The sequence below is a fragment of the Mesoplodon mirus genome (genome assembly GCF_964341445.2).
Source record: "Mesoplodon mirus genome assembly, chromosome: 12".
NCBI lineage: Eukaryota > Metazoa > Chordata > Mammalia > Artiodactyla > Ziphiidae > Mesoplodon > Mesoplodon mirus.
In genome coordinates this window covers 49,180,267-49,199,443 of record NC_138988.1, presented here as the reverse complement: position 1 = coordinate 49,199,443, position 19,177 = coordinate 49,180,267, and the positions used below count along the sequence as shown (strand labels likewise).

The window sequence follows — 19,177 nt, the reverse complement described above, 5'->3', positions numbered from 1 at the left end:
GAACATTTAAGATCGTTTTCATTTACATGTGAAATCTAAAAAATAAAGCAAATGAACAAAGATGACAAAACAGGAGCAGACTCACTGATACAGAGAACAAACCAGTGGTTCCCAGAGAGGAGTGGAGGTCGGGGCAAAATAAGTGAAGAGGATTAAGAGGTACAAACTACCAGGTGTAAAATAAATAAGTACAGGATATAATGTACAGCACAGGGAATATAGCCAGTATTTTTTTTTTTTTTTTTTTTTTGCAGTACGCGGGCCTCTCACTGTTGTGGCCTCTCCCGTTGCAGAGCACAGGCTCCGGACGCGCAAGCCCAGCAGCCATGGCTCACGGGCCCAGCCGCTCCGCAGCACGCAGGATCCTCCCAAACCGGGGCACGAACCCGCGTCCCCTGCATCGGCAGGCGGACTCTCAACCACTGCGCCACCAGGGAAGCCCTAGCCAGTATTTTATAATAACTTTGTATAGCGTGTAATCTATACAAATATCAAATAACTGTGTTGTATACCTGAAACTAATATAATATTGGAAGTGAACTATACTTCGATAAAAAATAATAAAACAAAAATAAACAAAAATTTTAAAAGATCTACTTTGTTAGCAACTTTCAAATATACAATACACTGTTATTAACTACAGTCACAATGCTGTACATAAAGCAGTTCATTTTTAAAATTTTAATTAAAAAAATTTTTAATTGAAATATAGCTGATGTATAGTAATATGTAAGTTACAGGTGTACAATATAGTGGTTCACAATTTCTAAAGGTTATATTCCATTTATAGTTATTATAACATATTGGCTATATTCCCCATGTTGTACAATATATCCTTGTAGCTTTTTAAATATATATATATATACTTTTAAAAATTTATTTATTTAATTAATTTATTTTTGGCTGCATTAGGTCTTTGTTGCTGCCTGTGGGCTTTCTCTAGTTGCAGTGAGCGGGGGCTACTCTTCGTTGCAGTGCGCAGTCTTCTCATTGTGGTCGCTTCTCTTGTTGCAGAGCACAGGCTCTAGGCGCCTGGCCTTCAGTAGTTGTGGCACGAGGGCTCTAGAGCACAGGCTCAGTAGTTGTGGCACACAGGCTTACTTGCTCCACGGCACGTGGGATCCTCCCGGACCAGGGCTCAAACCCATGTCCCCTGCATTGGCAGGTGGATTCTTAACCACTTCTCCACCAGGGAAGCCCCTATCCTTGAAGCTTATTTTTTACCTAATACTTTGTACCTCTTAATCCTCTACTTCTGTCTTGCCCCTCCCCCCCACTGGTAACCACTAGTTTGTTCTCTAAATCTGTGAGTCTCCTCCTTTTATGTTTTGTTCACTAGTTTGTTGTATTTTTTAGATTCCACATACAAGTGATATCATACTGTATTTGTCTTTCTCTGTCTGACTTTTTTCACTTAGCACAGTACTCACCATCCATGTTACTGCAAATGGCTGAGTAGTATTCCCTTGTATATATGTACCACATCTTCTTTATCCATTCCTCTGCTGATGGACACTTAGGTTGCTTCCATATCTTGGCTATCGTAAATAATATGAAGCAGTTCATTTTTACCATATCCGTTATGGTGGGTTGGACGTCAAACCATCTAGTCCTCACCACGGGCACTGCTATAGGGTTCCTGGCTGCAGCTGCTGCATTTCCTCCTGCGTCAGGTGTTATGACCATCCAGTAGGGAGGGGGTTGTTCATGTCTGTATGTGAACTGGAGGAACTCCTGGACCCTCAGAGCACCCTGGGCATTGGGCTGGGTGGGGGTGGGACTTCCTGGGAAGTTTGAAGTGTGGCCCCAAGTCAGTGTCAGAGAAGATAAGGCCGTCCCAAGGCTGCCCCCCGTGCCCCATGTTTAGTATGGGATGTGACTAGTTAGCCTGTGGGAGAAGGGGGTGGAATGGGGATTTCAGTGTGGGAAGGAAGTTTGGGTCATAAGATTCCGGGAACTAAAATGGTTTCTGAACTCTCCATGTTCCTTTGTCCCCCGGCCTCCATCTCCAAGGCACCCCCTTGGGCCCTAAGCAGTGACAGCGACAGGGGACAGGGCTGAACCTGTTGCTTTTCCCTCTTTGCCTGACAGCGCCCATCCCAGCTGAGCCAGAGCCCCCTTCCTTGTCTGCTCACCTTGCCTCCCCGAGGCCCACTGAGCTCCACCTCTGAAAGCGGGGTGGGGCCCAGCAGGCCAGATGTCCGGCCCGCGTTCCCTTCTCCAGGACCTCAGTGCCTTCAGGATATGGAGGCCTCCCTGGTCCTGGAGACACAGGCTGCCGGCCTTCCTCACATCCCCAGGGTTGACCACCGGTGCCAGCTCCTTCTGCCTTCTCTCGCCAGCACATTCCAGTAGCTCTGAGCCCCAGCTAGGGAAGAGTCTGGTCCCTTTCTTTGCTCAGGCCCCTCCCTGGCAGGATATTCAACCCTCAGACAGCATCAGACCTCTAGTGGTCATCCCACCAAACTAGCCAGTATGATTCAAGTTGACCACCCTTTGCAAAATCCTTAGGCCACACCGCCTCCCTGTTCACAGTCCCCAGACATGTGCTGACCCTGGGGAGAAGGGTTTGTGAAGTGGCTGTGGGAGCAGAAGGTTTCCTTTCAGGGATTCCTCTGCCTTGCCTGCTTCCTGCCTCTCCAGAGGTCAACACTGGTTTCCCTGGAAACCTCTCAGGGCCCTTGCTCTGGGCGGCAGGAGCCCAGAGACCCAGGCAGGGGGCCTGCTTAGAGCCAGCCCTCCTCTCTCTCGACCCAGTTGGGTGCACACTTGCACCTAAGGGGGCCTGCGTTCACCCTGGGGGTTTTCTTCTGAGTAGTCAGCCTTGTCAAGGAGAGGTAAAGGTGGCTAGGGGTTATGGTTATGGGGTTTGATTGATGTGGCAAAATGGGTCTCGTAGCTCCCTGGTCTGTGAGGTCTCTGGACATAGAAGAACCTCACACCTGGATCTTGTTCGTATTTTGGCATTTCGTGTTAAATAAAACGCAGCTGAGATTTAGTAGAGAGTCTGGCTTATGCATTTTGTTTTGTTCCATTTTGATTCTGTTTTCTCTTTGGATGTCAGGTGCAGCCAGTCGAGTTAGGAAGTGAAATATTCAACAAATAGGTAGCCCCCCCCGCTGCCCCCCCAGTGTGTACCAGGCACTGTGGGCGCGTGGCAACCAACAGGCAGCAGAGCAGGGGCCTCTGCCTTTGTAGTTTTCCTTTCTAGTGTGGGAGAGAGGTGACAAAGCCAATAGTACAGAAGATGTCAGCGGGGATGAGGGCTGGGGGAGGGGAGAGAGGGTGTCAAGCGTTGCTGCTTTAGGTGTAGGCGGGGTCAGGGAGCTGACTTCTGCAGGGAGACCATGAGAACAGCTGCCTCCGGAGGACACTGCAGATAAAAGCCCCCAAGGTGGGAGCGTATGGGCGAGTTTGAAAAACAGCAAGGAAGCCAGTTTGGCCAAAGCAGAGTGAGTGGGGTCGAACGGGTAAAATGAGCCAGAGAGTGTGGCAGGAACAAATCAGGTAGGACCTTGTGGTCCATGGTAGGGACTGGATTTGTTCCGGGCTGAGGGGGAGCCAGTGGAAGGTTTTGATTGGAGGGGTGACATGAAACGAATTATTGGGATGCTCGGTGGAGAGCTCTGTAGGCAGCAAAAGTAGAAGCAGAAAGGCCAGTTAGGAGGGGTGAACAGTGGCTTAGGCTGAGATGCTATGGCTTGGATTGCCTCCATGGTGGTGGAGGGGCTAGGAAGGGGTCCTGTCTGGGAAATGTTGGGAGAGCCAAGCCAACGCGATTAACTGATAAGCTGGGCAGGAAACGTGAGAGGAAGAGGAGTGCAATATACTCTTCCGTTCACGCAAACTCACCATCGTTTTATATTCTTCATCCTCTTCCTCCTCATGGCCATTTCCATTCTCTTCTCGTTGGCTACCATTCCAATGCAGTTAATATATGTCCCCATCCACGTGCATAACTGAAGAATAAATAGTATTGTATTCTCTGTACATATTTGTTTTAAGCTTATCTAAATAGCATCTTGTTCTGTTTGCTACTTTTTCCACCCTCTGCTATGGTGTTAAGGTCCGGCCAGGTTTCTGACCACTGTTCGTGTTCCAGAATGGGCATCCACTGCGTTTGACTTACCCATTTTCCTAGTGGTGAACATCCGAGTCGCCACCAACTCCCAGCTGCCACACACAAGTACTATGACACAGCGCATCCCCTTCCAGTGCTGTGAACTGCTAGGAGTGGTTTTGCTGACCCCAGGGGGTGCATGTGTTTAATTTCACCGAGTGAAAGTTGAAAGCCACTTTGCTTTCCAGAGCAGCTGTACCACTCCGTGCATGAGGGGACCTTGTGCCCCATATCCATGACCACATTCAGAGGGTTCTGATTTTCTAATTTTTGCAGACCTCATGGATGTATCTCACTGTGGCTTTAATTTACATTTCTCTGGTTATTAGCAAGGTTGAGCATCTTCATTTATTTGTTAGTCATTTAAGTTCCCCCCACTGCAAACTGCCAGTTCATACCCTTTGCCTAATTTTCTGGAAAGTCTTTTTCGTGTGTTTGCAGGAATCCATTTTATGTTCTAGACCTGCCCACTCTAGTACAGTAGCCAGTGGCCACATGTGGCAATTTATATTAACATTAATTAAATGAAATCAAAAATAAAGTTCCTCGGTTACACTATCCACACATTTCCTGTGCTCACTGTTCACACGTGGCTAGTGGCTACCATATTGGATAGATAGATACAGAACATTTCCATCTTCACAGAAGGCTCTGTCTGACAGTGCTGGGCTAGATGTTAATGTTTGTCTTCTCTCTGTTAACTTTATTTGATGTGCTCTTTGTTGAACAGTCTTGATGTATAGCTGACCCTTGAACAGTGCGGGTGTTGGGGCACTGACCCTTCGTGCAGCTGAAAATCCACATATAACTTATAGTTGTCCCTCCATAGCCGAGGTTCCTCTGTATCCTTGGTTTCATATCAGGAATTCAACCAACTGCAGACCATGTCACACTGTAGTATTTATTATCGAAAAAAAATCCTTGCGTAAGTGGATCCGTGCAGGTCAAACCTGTGTTGTTCAAGGGTCAACTGTAATCAAATCCATCAATTTCCCCCCCAAAGTTCATGTGTTTTGAGTTTTGTTGAAGACTTTCTTTACCTCAAGGTCACAAAGATATTCTCATACATCCTCCACCAATAGCTTTCTCATTTAGACCCTTAACCCATCTGGAGCTTCCATTTGTGTATGGTGAGGTGGGGATTTCACTTTATTTTTCTCCCTATAAAGCAGTAGTCTTCCTAAATTACCTATGTTTTAGTGTTTTTCACTAGATTCTAATAAACCGCAGACATAGGAACATCCTCTTTATTATTCATGGTGTTGGTTTACTTTGAAGATGAAAAGTTATATTATAAATACTCTGAGTAAAATTTTACTCTGTCCTAGATAAGAGATGCCGCCTCCTTCTATAAGCGAAGCCAGTGCTACAAAGATGCTTTCAGGTGCTTTGAGCAGATTCAGGAATTTGATCTAGCTCTCAAAATGTACTGCCAAGAGGAACTTTTTGAAGAAGCTGCTGTGGCAGTGGAAAAGTAAGTGGTTTTATTCTCTTCCTTTCTCCCCCACATCCCCCCAAGCCCTGCCCTCCTGTTGCTCCTTGAGGAGGTATTGTCTTGCTCTTCTGAAGTGACTTGACCCCGTCACCCTCCTTCCACTTGGGTGGTGGCCTCCGTGCTGAGTCAAGAACTCCTTGAATACAGCGTCATGAGGAGAAGGGGCACAAGAAGATGAAGGATGCGTTACGAGTGTCTATAACATGCCCAGCAATTTCGTGCTTACTGATAGTTCTGTCCTCTCCACCTTTACCTGCTGAGTTGACGATTTCACTGATGTGTGGATGGATAGGGGTCAGAGCACTAGTGGGCGGTCAGGATTCTGCTTCATCGTGATTTACTGGCAGATGCCCAGCCAGGCCCTGATACATATGTGTATGATATGTATGATATGTATATACACACGCCCTCAGTTGTAGGACACACAAGTTTCATACATGACCCAGTAGAGCCTCCTTGAGCCTTCAGCCTAACTGATGTGCCAAAGGTGAAGTGCGGATGGGTGGGGTTAATGGATGACAAGGAATCTAGAAACAGCATGTGGTTGATGCCTGTTGGAGGTCTTCCTGGTGGAGTGTAACAGCTAGAATTGCAGAGTCTGCTGTTCTGTATTTCTGCTCAACAGCTCCTGGAAAAGTAGGCTGTGGCTTAGTTCTGTATTTTCTTTGCTTTCTACCAAATTATACATGTGACAAAATGAACATGATTGATCAGGTGTTCGAACTTTATATTAAAGTTAGCATTTATTAAAGTATATCATATATTTTTTAAAAGCATGTAATTTTCACAAGGTAAATACACTTGTGTAACCAACACCTAGATAAAGAAATTGAGTTTTATTTTTGGAAATGGAAAAGAAGGTGTCTAGTGCCAAGGTTGGAACAAGGTTGAGCATATTCCTTTATCCAGATCTTTGGTTCCATTATGTGGAAGATATACACAGTGTGTATGTATTAGTCAGCTCAGGCTGCCATAATGAAATGCCATAGATTGGGTGGCTTAAACAACAGAAATTTATTTTCTCACAGTTTTGGAGGTTAGAAGTCCACGATCAAGGCTCTAGTCAATTGGATTACTGGTGGGAGCTCTCTTCCTGGCTTGCAGACAGCTGCCTTCTTGCTATGTCCTCATGTGGACTTCCCCTGGTGTTTAAGCATGGAGGGAGAGAGAGATTGTGGGTGACAGAGAGCTCCCTCTCTGGTGTCTCTTGTTTTTTTGTTTTTACTTTTCTTTTTTCTTGTTTGGCCACACTGCGCGGCTTGTGAGATCTTAGTTCCCCGACCAGGGATTGAACCCGGGCCTCGGCAGTGAAAGCACAGAGTCCTAACCACTGGACTGCCAGGGAATTCCCTGGTGTCTCTTCTTATAAGGACACTAATCCTATTAGATCAAGGCTCCACCCTTATGACCTCATTTAACCTTAATTACTCCCTTAGAGGCCTCATCTCCAAATACAACCACACTAAGGGTTAGGGCTTCAACATATGAATTTTAGGGGACACAAATTGTCATCCATAACAGGGTGCCCCCTGTGACATTGATTGGGTGCTCTGTACGCTGAGTAATCAACCAGGCCAATTCCCTTGTGAGTCCATATGACAAGACCACCTGAGAGGGTTTTATTGTGCTTTCAATTATTTAGTTAATCTGTTCTCACTTTTCCAGGAGAGCATTGAATAATCATAGATTTTCCCCAGAAGCATTTTTTTGGGGTCTCTCATAATTTTGTTTATCTTTATCAGCTTTCCTGAGGTATTCAACTGACTCTTTTTAATGATATGTTGAGTTGAGATCTAATGTCGTCAGGATTAATTGGAGCCTCACACTTGATTTTTCGGAGTGTCTTTTGAATGCTCTACATAATGTATGTAGAATTCAGTTGCTAACTGGCCTGACTCAAAATGTAATGAGGACATTTTAGATTTGAAAAGAAAATACCTAAGAAAATTTTCTTAGTTTAAGAATTTTTTTTCCTTTGGCCACGCCACGTGACATGAGGAATCTTAGTTCTCTGACCAGACATCGAACCCAGGCCCCCTGCAGTGGAAGCATGGAGTCTTAACCACTGGAGCACCAGGGAGGTCCCAAAAAATTTTTAAACTTGCTGTAAATACCCCCTACTCCATCAGCCAAAGCTCACAAGAGAGGCTCATCCTCAGTTACACCCCTTCACAGAGGGCCTGTTATACGAAGGGATCTGATATTTGTGGGATGACCCTGGGGCAGCAGGAGGTCCCTGGGCACCTCTCTGATTGTGAGGAAATGTGTTTTGTCTCCTGTGAGAGTTCAAAAGTAAGCATGTTTCATTGGATTGGCCCAGTGCCTTGAAAATTCGTATGTGGGTTATACTCACTTGGATCAGCAGAGTCAAGAGGAGCTTGACTTTGGGGACTTCGGGGCTTCATTCATCTCACACTAACTCAACCGCATATATTCCTGGCAAAAGAGAAAAGTCACAGGTTGGTTAATAAGAGGAAGATTGATGTAATGGCTGGTGTGTCTGCAGCCCCCATCTCCACTCTTTCTCATTAATCAGGTATCAGACTCAACAGGGTTGTGTACCCAAAGTGATTAGCAAGCTTTTATGCAAGTTTAAGGGATTTTTTTCAAGGATGATTTTGGCTATGCATAATTTCTGCCTTACAGATTGACTTTCCAGCGTAATTGTCACTTGCCTAGGTTGCAACTCCACTATATTTCTTTTTTTCTTTTTTGTTTATTTATTTTTGTTGTTGTTGTTTTTTATTTTTATTCTTTTTTTGGCTTTTGGGAGGGGTTTGTTCTTTTGTGTGTGTGTTTCTTTTTTGTTTTTTTTTTTTAGTATTTTTTCTTTTTCTGCAACACCACTATATTTCATTAATTAAGCATACTATTGCTTGGTTCCTTCAAGGAATAAAGAATTAATTTTAACAGTGTAAAATGAAGCCTTGATAAAGATGCTGGATAACTTTAGGTCCTATTCTGCAGGTCCTATCTACAAGTGGTCATTTTATGATAAGTTGTTCTGTGCTGCATTTTATAAAGTTTCTGTTGGGTGATACTGAGTTGACATTGGTGATGTCTGTCTGTCATTGCAGGTATGAAGAAATGCTAAGGGCCAAGACCCATCCCATTTCCAAGCTCCCCTATTCAGCCAGCCAGTTTTACTTGGAAGCTGCAGCCAAGTACCTGAGCGCGAATAAGATGAAGGAGATGATGACTGTGCTCTCGAAGCTCGACACAGAAGACCAGCTGGTGTTCCTGAAGTCTCGGAAGCGGCTTGCAGAGGCTGCCGACCTGCTCAACAGGGAAGGTCGGAGGGAAGAGGCCGCCCTGCTGATGAAGCAACATGGCTGCCTCTTAGAGGCTGCCAGGCTCACCGCCGACAAGGACTTCCAGGCCTCATGTCTGCTGGCGGCCGCCCGCCTCAATGTGGCCAGGGATTCCGATGTCGACCACACCAAGGCCATCCTCAGAGAAGCCCTGGACCTCTGCCATCAGACCAATCAGGCATCCGGCATCGCCGAGGCCCACTTCCTGCAGGGGGTGATCCTGAGAGACTTTCCAAAGCTCAAGGACGCCTTCCTGAGGTTTGACACCCTCAACCACTCAGCAGGGGCAGTGGAGGCACTCTATGAAGCCGCCAGCCACTGTGAGGCCCAGCCCGAAGATGTCCTGGCCCTGGCTCCAGCGGGCCTGGAGGTCCTTCTCAGTCTGGTCAGGGCCCTCAGAAGAGTGACCAACAACGCCGAGAAGGAGATGGTCAAGTCTTGCTTTGAGTTTTTTGGGATTTCGCAGGTGGATGCCAAGTACTGCCAGATAGCTCAAAACAACCCCGGACCCATATCAAGAATCATTTCTGACCTGGATTTGAACTTGAGAGAGAAGAAAACGAAAGAGCATTTCTTGATATTGACGGACCAGGTGAAATTAGCCTTAAACAAACACCTTCTGAGCAGGCTGTGTCAGATCACACAGAGCCTGCTTGGGAAGACCTACCTGGGCGTCTGCACGAAGTTTATCGTGGGCTTAAAATGCGAGGATGGACACTGTGAAGATTTCCACAAGCCTTTGCGGCGTCATGAGGCCAAGTGTTTGGTTCAGACAAAAATACACCTGGTGGCGATCAACGGATTGCTTTTGGAAGCCAAAAAAGTATTCCCTAAAGTCTTAGCTGAAGAACTTGAAGAAATCGATTATATTTTGTCTCCGGATAAATATGGCCTTTGCAAATCCCTGCTGAATGTCCTCTTCCCTAAGCATTTCCATCAGAGAGTATTGTCAGAAAACCCCATGGCATGCAAAGAAGTCCTGAAACCACTCTACAGATCCTTCCGGTCCTACAGGTCTGCTCTGAAAGAGTACATCCATGTCCTATTTCAAAACGAAAGGGCTCAAAGCCGCCGGGAGTCCACGGACCTGTGGCTGAGCGCCATGCAGGCTTTCCTTCTCTCTTCTAGCTACCCTGATGAGCTTGAAAAGCTGCTCCACCAGGAGGAGGACCGCTACAACCAGGAACTCAAAGCCCTCCAGGCTGAAAAAGAGGAAAGGGGCAGGGGGAGAGGCAGCAGGATGAAAGGAATAGAAGGGAAATTTGGCATGCTGACGCCCGACAAGGATGAGGAGAGCGTGGAGAAGACCCACCTGTGCTTCATCCGGCTGCTGGAGGATTCCATCCACCAGTTCTACGTGTGCAGGAACCCAGAAGACTACAAGAGGCGCTTTTTCCGTTTCATGAACGTCCTTGTCAAGAGGTGCAAAGAGCCACTCATCCCCAGCATTGGGAACACGGTGGCCCTGCTGGAGCTCCAGTTCGTCCACTGCGGGGCAGTCCTGGCCCGCCTCTGGAAGAACGCCATCCTGTGCCTCCCCAAGAGCTACATCGCGCTGTTGCACTACTGGGAGTTCCTGTTCAGCAAGAAGGACCGGGAGCCTGGGGATGTGTTCGCCATCATTCAGGAATACAGACCCAAGGACGTGACCAGAGCCATTCAGGATTTCCGGTTCCACCTGTCCTACCTCGTCAAGGTGCTCTGCGGCCGCGAGAACGAGAACTTCAATGTCCTGCTCGATGCCTTCAGTGAAATTGACTATGTGGTATCCGGGGAGGCGGAGCGGACCCTGGTGCTGTGCTTGGTGATGCTCGTGAACACTGAGGGGGTGCTGCAGCCGTCATGCAAGCCTCTTCTGTCAAGCCACTTCCAGGAGGTCGAGGCCAGGCTGCAGCTGATGAGCATGGACTTCCCAGGCCAGGTCCCCGAGAGGCTCCTCAGAGCGGTGAAGCGGGTGCAGCTGGCAGTCAACGTGAAATCTGTGGCGGAGGCGCTGCAGGACCTGCTCTTTGAGCGGGATGAAGAGTACCTGATGGACTGCCACTGGCAGTGGGACACCGGGCACGCCAAAGGGACCACGGTCCGAGGCCTCTACCACGAGGAGGTCAGACTGAACCGCCTGTTCTCCGTGGACCCCATGGGCTGCTTTGTCGAACCCGAGTGCGAGGTTGGTCAGGACGAGATGGAGGAGCTGGCCTTGGAAGACCGGGACCACCTCCTTGCCACCATCCTGTCGCAGAAGCAGCGGAAGGCCTTCATCCAGCGGAAGCTGCGGAGGGCGTACCTGGTGGTGTCCCTGTGCATCAGCTGGATGAGGAGGGTGGGGGCCCAGGCCGAGCACTTCAGGGAGGAGGGCAGGGAACCCGGGGCTGGGAGCTTCAAAAAGGCCGATGTGGACAGGACCCAGTGCGACCTGTGTGGGGTGAAGTTCACCCGCGGGCCCGAGAACTATTTCAGCCCTGATCAGGCATTTGAGGGAGCGGCTCCTGAGGCTGTGGCCCTTTCCGGGGCCGAGCTGGAAGACGAGCAAGGTCGGGAGAGGAGCAATGAGTCTTACGAGCAGCACATCCGCCTGCAAAGCCACCAGAGGCAGCAAGCGGCCTACCAGAAGTACTCAGACTTTTTCCACAAGAAGGTGGACCCCGCTATTGATGAAGGCAAGCTGGTGGTGCAGAACATGGAGCAGAACGTGTGGGTCGGCAGCCACCTGGGCTCCAAAGAGCACAGCCACGTGTTGCAGAGGAAGGTCCAGGAGAACCTCAAGAAGGTCTCGGACATGGTGGAGGACCTCTACAGGCGGAAGGCCTGGGCTGGCGGTAAGGGCCCTCAGAAGTGGGGTGCAGATGGTGTCAGAACCCGGGCTTTGAGAACACATGTCCGACTCCAGTCCTTTGTAGTGATGTCTGACCTGGGGATGATGGAATCTTGGCATTAGCTGAAATACAAGTGAGGACCATGCGTTCTCCAGTTACAGCAAAGCCCCATTGTTTGGACCATCCCTCCCACAGTTAACAATGTGTCATCATCTTGGGTCAGGATGGTTTCCCCTGGCACAACAGACAAGAAAAGTGTTTGCTAACCAATTCTATGTAGAGGATAGAGGGGGAATGTTTCAAGTCTGAGGAAACTCTTTAAACGTCCCCTGATTCATTCATTCAGTGATCGTTTCTTGAGCACCTACTATGTGCTGAACCCTTGACTAAGATCTAGACGTGTGTAGCTGGTCTCTTCCTTTTAGGAGGGTCCTCACACCATACCCAGTGTGAGCCTTTAATAAGAATTCTTATGTGGTCTGTGAATCAGATTTCCTCTGACATCCTTATTAACTACGTCTTAGCAATGCTGAATGAAAGTTATGTATAAAATCAGTGAAATTGCATATTTTTAAATCATTCTAGAATTCAGACACTCTGGTTTAAGATAATAACAGTTTGAACAAAAGCTTCCTCGAAAGGCTTGCTACTGGCAGTGTCTCCAGACGGGCAGGACTGGTAATCAGGCTGGCATCTACTTGTGGTTTCCACTCCTGGTGGCAGACAGTGGTCTTATGCTGCCCCTCTCCACAGGGAAAGCAGAGACGAGCTCCCAGGAGCTGAGGGCTTTGGCTCTAGTACTGAGTGTCCTGGTCCCTACAGCCTCCCGTTCACTCAGAGCTCTCGTTCTTTGGTTCCCTAGCGGAGGAGGTCATGGCTCGGCTGGTCAGCGTCCTGATCCATTCCGTCAGGGATGCGCGGGAATGGCTGAGGAAAACAGAGCTGCACTTGAAGGAAGAAGGTGAGGAGTCCTTCACCCCAGGGTGATGCTCTGGGTCTTGTGGTCCTTGATTGTGCTGGCTCCCAGGTCAGTCTGAAGTAGGGCCGCCTGTGATGTGAGCAGTGGTCGCTCACCATCTAGAAGCACCGCCCCCAGTGACTCAAGTCAATAGTGATAGAGTGGCTGGGTTCCCCCATCTGACTGTGAGGGCTGTTACTCAGGGCTTGTGCCAGTTGCTTTTCCAAAAATGTTTGCCACTCATGAGCTGTTATCAGTGATGCTCTGTCACTACTCCCATGGTGGGCAAAGTGTTGCAAAGCCATCCCTAGATAAATGTTTGCCTGTGCAAACCATTCATGTAAATCCATGAATATGTATTGAGTGTCTAGAATGTATCAGTACTGTTCTGGGCTTGGGGATATAAAACAAATTTGTGTACAAAACACATAAAATCATTGAGGTAACTTGCATACATCTTCCTTCAGAGGGTTTAAGGCTGGTGTATAGTGAGTTGGGTTTCTTTCCTGACAGTCAGACTTATCTTGCCGAGTTCTATTTGATCTGGAAAGTCTCCCCCTCTTGGGGAGGCCTTATTTCTTCTTCCTCCCAGTATCTCACCTGCCCCAGATTGCCCTTCTGTGAGTCCTCATAATCCAGAGGCTGCTGGAAAATCCAGACCCCCGAGCTGGGGAAAACTGGAAAGGACTTGACACAAATGTCTGTGCCAATAAAAAGTCTTTAGATTATAGTTACTTCTGGCACTATGATTTTTGTGATTGTTTCAAACAGGAGAATATAACTGGGATACCAACTCAAGGCTGTGGTTGATTTTAGGCTTTGTTTGACAAATTTTTCATTTAAAGGGCCTCTAAAATAAGGCCAGAAGAACTAGCCTGTAAAAGAACATTCTGGAGAAGGGTGTTTACTTTGGCTCTGGCTGGGGTTTTTTTTTCTGTAATTTAAAACGACGATTACAGAGACATCAGGTTTTACTAGGATGTTATATGTTGCAGTAGAGTGGAAAAGATCACCATCCTGCACTTCATTTCTGTTGTCTTGCTTTTTAAACAGGTGTCGTTCAAGAAGATGATTACGAAAATGAAGTGGAAGACTTTGGTGAGCTCCGTCCCAGAAGGCGTTTTCGGAAATGTGCAAAGCAGAGAAAGTAGTAACATTCACACGGCTGCTGCTTCCTAAACCTTCAGGACCGTTCCATCCTGCCTTAGAATCCCGAGTGCTGGGGCAGAGGAGAAGAATATACATTAGCATAAGAAGTGGCGGGAGGGCTCTAACAATGTCTTTGCTTATCATTCTTGTTATTTCTCTCTCTGTGGTGGCTCAGGGTCTGACTGCTCCCTCAGAGCAGGGGCCTCTTAAGTGTTTTCCAAGTTCAAGTCCAGCAGTACTAGGTCCCCCTAAAAGAGGCTCAGGCGAGAGGAGTCATAGCTGGAGGGAACACTGGGATCCTCCCCCCGAGGCCCCCAGGTTCTCTGGCTGGTCATCACCATGACACTGGTCAGTAAGTAGCAGGGACATCCCTCGCCTCAGTGTTGCCACCGCCCTGGCCCAGGAACACTGCCCCTGGATCCTCTCATCTCTGTTCATGCTGCTGGCCACCCCCGACCCCAGGCCACACTCTGGTCATCTCTGAGCCCACCTGTGGCTTAAATCCTTCTGCTATAATGTTAGCCTTTTCTCTCGGTGGCAACGTTTCTGCCTGCCTTCCCCCCATTTTTTGAGACCATCCTCAGCTGCCCGTGCAAGTCGCGATTAGACTACCTCAGAACGTAGTCAAGAATTCCCCGTTGTTTTCTGGGCGGCCAGCCTCAGGACCAGCCCCCTAGAATGAAAGGCTGGGGGATGTTGCAGGGGGTTCCCAGCCTGTCTCTCCAAGGTTGTCCCATCTCTACCTTGGCTCTGGTGCAGACATTCCAAACAGTGTTTTGTATGTAGCCCTCTACGTCTAGTTTCCTTGGGTCTCCCTGGCAAGTTAGCTGTCCTAGCTTAGCTTGACATTCCAATGAGTTTTCCCCCACTGAGCTCTCCACGGGAGCACCGGGACCTGCAGAGCTGGAGGTTGGGGACAAGTATACAAAGGAGAAGCCAGCCTTTTGGTGCCCATCCATAAGGATTCGGCCATGAATCACTGCCCTGTGGCCAGCAGGCCTGGGAAGAAGAAGGGGCCATGGGCCTGTTTGCAGGAGGCCGTTGCTGCCCACTGAGCCATCGGTATGTCCCTTTCTGGAAGCTCTTCCGCCTCTCTCATGGTCACTTCCCTCCCTGTCCCCCACCCTTCAGCCCGGCCTGGTGCCAAAGGTCAGGCTCGCATTGGTCCGTTGCTGTTTCATCATCACCACAGAACCAGCCTTCTCCCCATGCTGCTGCTGCTTTGGCTGCTCTTTGTTTTTTTCTTCGTTGTCTTTCTAAATGACCCTGTTTCCTTGAAATGTATGGTATCTAATTTTTATTAGTTTATAGTTCTAGTTTTTATTCCAGGTGTTTTTATAAACTTTACTTGCCAAGAAAAAAAAAATCAATCAAATCTTGCTGTATTATCACATTTTTATAAAGTTAAATCATTTCTCTTACATTTCTCTCCACTTGTTTATTTCTCATCTCTACTTAGAGAGTAAAGGCGTAAATCATGGAGCAGGTTCTTTCTGGTCAGCTGGTGGACAGAAGCTTGCCGTGTCTTCTGAAACTGGGAAATCCAGGGGCCCACAGCTGCAGCTGACTGCATCATCTCTTGAGGGCCTGCCTGTGTAAATTCTTTCCCTTTGGGTGTTTCCAAGCAGGCAGGGTGTGGACTGGAAGGGGTTTTGTCCGTGCCCCATAACAAGAACATTTCCCTTGGAGACGGGAAACCAGGAATTGAATCCTGGTCCTGCCCCAAGGAGCTGTATAGCCTGGGACAAGTCAGACCCGGTCCACACCCCCTGAGGGCTAGAATGTGGCACCACCCCCGAGGGACTGGGGATCTGGTGTGGCAGGTTTGGGGCACGATATTTAATAACAACACAGCATTGTGCCTCTTGTGCTGGTCATTTCTCCTCACGCATCTGTCTCCTTCAGGGTTTTTGCAAGATGGGAATCTGGCATTCATGGGTTCTCCAGCTATGACACCATCTTAATCTCAATGCCTAACCTCTCCTCTCTCTCTCTCTCTCTCTCTCTCTCTCACACATACACACACACACACACACACACACACACACTCACTCACTCACTCACTCACTTCTCCCTGGCCGTCTCCAGCAGGCTGACTCAGGGTCTGAGTTGCCTGCAGCGTGTTCCCAGATCGATACCATGTAGTTGCCAGAAATCCACCCCTAGGTCGTCCTTAAGTTCCTGATCCAGAGGATGGGTAAATCAACACAGCAGGTAATGTTTCTCTCCCTCTGCCGCAAGTATCTTTCCTCAGCCCTGAGACTGTCTTTGTCCGATCCTGTCCCTCTAAACATGCTTCGGGGATTCTGCCTGTAGAGTGCAAGGCAGGTGGGGACACCAGGAGCCGTCTCCCCACCCAGCAGCCCCCCGTAGCAGCCGAGAGGTTGAACGTCCACAGAGGGGTCTCCCTGTTGAACTTGACAGACCCGCCCACCTTACCACAGCAGGGACAGCAGGCCTGCCAACAGCAGTAGAGAGCTGAGCCTCACTCCCACCCGCCGCCCAGAAAAACGTGTCTCCTCGCCTGCTAAGGGGGAGGGAAAGCCATCAGCCAGGTACTGGGTGTTCTTTAGGTGGGTTGTTGTTGACAGACCTGCCTCCCGGTTCTGCAGAATCCTAACTGTACTCAGAATCCTATGTTCTCTGCTTAAGACACAGCATCTCACCCTCCTCAGTGGTGATGTGACCTGAGCATCTGATAGGACCTTGTGGGGGGATGGGCTGCACTAAAAGGAGAACTGTCATCACGGGATCTTGGAAGTGAGCCACTAAGATTGAAATTTGGCTTCTTTTACTCTCCATGGGCGTTCAGACACATTATTTAAAATCTCTGAGCCCATTCAGGCATTTATAAAATGGAAATAATGACACAAGCTTGGAGCTTGCATGTAATTACATTATCTTCCCTCCTCCCCTGCCTCCCTTCCCTAGTGGGACCAAGAATGCAAAAAAGATTCCAGGCATCTATTTCCGGGGCAGGGAGGGGTGGTCACGAAGGATGATGAGCTCTGGGGACAGAGCTGGGTCAGCTTTGTGATGCCTGGACGGAGGTGGGGACATTCCTGAGAGGGCTTTGTTCCCAGGGGCCTAACCTTTTTAGAGACTGAGACTATTTTTAGCCCAAGTTTTTGTAATTCTGCAGACAGCTGTTTCAGGCAACTGTGTCAGCCACCCTGTGGTATTTGGAGTCATTTTAAGGTTAGGGAGTGGGATAGGGGAAGAGAATGAGAATAACTCCCGAGACGTTTCCTTTGTGGCTACTCTAGAGTGTCTGGAGGGGCCAAGCAGGTGAACACCCTTTTTTTTTTTTTTTGGCTGTGCCACGCGGCATACAGGAATCTTAGTTCCCTGACCAGGGATAGAACCCATGTCCGCTGCAGTGGGAGCACAGAGTCTTAACCACTGGACCGCCAGGAAGTCCCCAGATGAACATCCCTTTTTACACTTCAAGTTGAGAGTCAATATCTGCCCTCTTTTCCATTTTTCTGCCATTCCGTTTGCCAAAACCAAATCATGATGGAGAAAAGATGGGCGATACCCGCCCTGATGAGGCTGTAGGAGGTGGGCTTACCCATGGCAGCGGGAACGAAATCAGGACGGCCTTCCTGGAGGCCATGCCGACAGTATCTGTTAAGTTTAAAAATGGATTCAACTTTGGACCCAGCATTCCTACATTTTGTTTTTTAATTGCTGTCATTTTTAATTGTGGTAAAATACACACAACACGCAATTTACCGTCTTCATCTTTTTTCAGTGTTAAATACATTCACACTGTTGTGCCCACCATCACCATCCATCTCCAGAACTTTCTTACTTTGCAAAACTGAAACTCTGTACCCATTACACAGCAACTCCCCACTTCCCCTCCGCCCAGCCTCTGGCACCCTCCATTCCACTGTTTGTGTCTATGATTTTGACTACTCTAGGGACCTCAGGGAAGTGGAATCATACAGTATTCGTCCTTTTGTGACTGGCTTATTTCACTCAACATAATGTCTTCAAGGTCCATCCATGTTGTAGCATATTGCAGAATTTCCTTCCCTTTTAAGGCTGAATAATATTCCATTGTATGGATATTACCAGCATTTTTACTTTTAGGGCTTTTTTTTTTTGGTACACGGGCCTCTCACTGTTGTGGCCTCTCCCTTTGCAGAGCACAGGCTCCGGACACGCAGGCTCAGCAGCCATGGCTCATGGGCCCAGCCGCTCTGCGGCATGTGGGATCTTCCCAGGCCGGGGCACGAACCCGTGTCCCCTGCATCGGCAGGCAGACTCTCAACCACTGCACCACCAGGGAAGCCCAGGGATTTTCTTTTATTTTTTTGGGGGGGGGGGCGTGACTTGTGGCCTGCAGGACCTTAGTTCCCCGACCAGGGATCGAACCCATGCCCCCAGCAGTGGAAGCACAGAGCCCTAATCACTGGACTGCCAGGGAATTCCCTAGGGATTTCTATTAGCGAAACATTCCTACAAGTGCCCAAATAAATGTCTACTTCTGGAGCCTCAGGAGAGCACAAAATTGCAGACAAAAGTATTCAGCTGGGGTGTGGCTGAACATTGTGAATATGGGTCGGGTTTTAGAAAGATGGAAATGTGGCGAAGGTCAGTTGCTCCCTGAAAACTCAAGCTATGAAGAGGAGGCTCTTTGGTTCAACCCACTTTTGTAAAACAAAAATTTAATTCCAAATTGTTGATGGTGATCTTGAGTACTCTGTAAGTGGGATTTTAAAAATAGTTTGGAGTCTACGTGTGGTCACAAAAAACAATAAAGATATTTATGGAGATCAAAACAGAGAGGTGCAGGAGGGCAGATATTTGTTGCTCAAAGAGGCAGTCAGAGAAGAATTTGACCCCCATCGACTCAGGTGCTTACAAAGCGATATTAAGAGGTGATGCTAATCCAGTAGGAAAGGATGCTCTTCAAGACACCCCTTGAGGCCTCACAGATCAACTCTGTCCTATGCTTCTCATCCAACTGATCCCCATCCAACTGGTGTGCATCTGCAGCCAGCAGTAAATAAGAGGGCACCTCAGCTTCTAAGGTTGTCCATCAATTACACCTTGAACTTTATCACCTGACCCTGCTATGTCCTATTCTTAGTAATCTTAATTCAAGGATACTCCCCGAGAGCATCCTTGCCCTTGAGTCTCCCAAATGATGGCATCTTCCTGCTGCCTTCCCTGGCGTCTTTCCTAAGCTCTAAGGACACACTCACCTAGCTATGGGGCTTGAGAGAGAGCAAACAGCAACAAGAACAGCTGTCGTTTAGTAAGTGAGTACTTCAGTGGTGGCTTATGCAGGTACCACCCTAGTGAGTACTCACAGCAACC

General features: G+C 48.2%; 1 protein-coding gene across 1 annotated transcript in view; it reads left to right on the top strand.

The window, feature by feature from the left end:
* Positions 1-15,269, top strand: part of TRANK1 (tetratricopeptide repeat and ankyrin repeat containing 1) — a 67,493-nt gene extending 52,224 nt beyond the window's left edge. The window contains exons 20-23 of the mRNA XM_082639856.1: positions 5,449-5,594; positions 8,693-11,742; positions 12,602-12,700; positions 13,751-15,269. Coding sequence (XP_082495982.1) covers positions 5,449-5,594; positions 8,693-11,742; positions 12,602-12,700; positions 13,751-13,848 — 3,393 coding nt within the window. The 3' untranslated portion in view covers positions 13,849-15,269. The remainder of the gene's footprint in view (positions 1-5,448; positions 5,595-8,692; positions 11,743-12,601; positions 12,701-13,750) is intronic.
* The last annotated feature ends 3,908 nt before the right edge of the window (positions 15,270-19,177 follow it).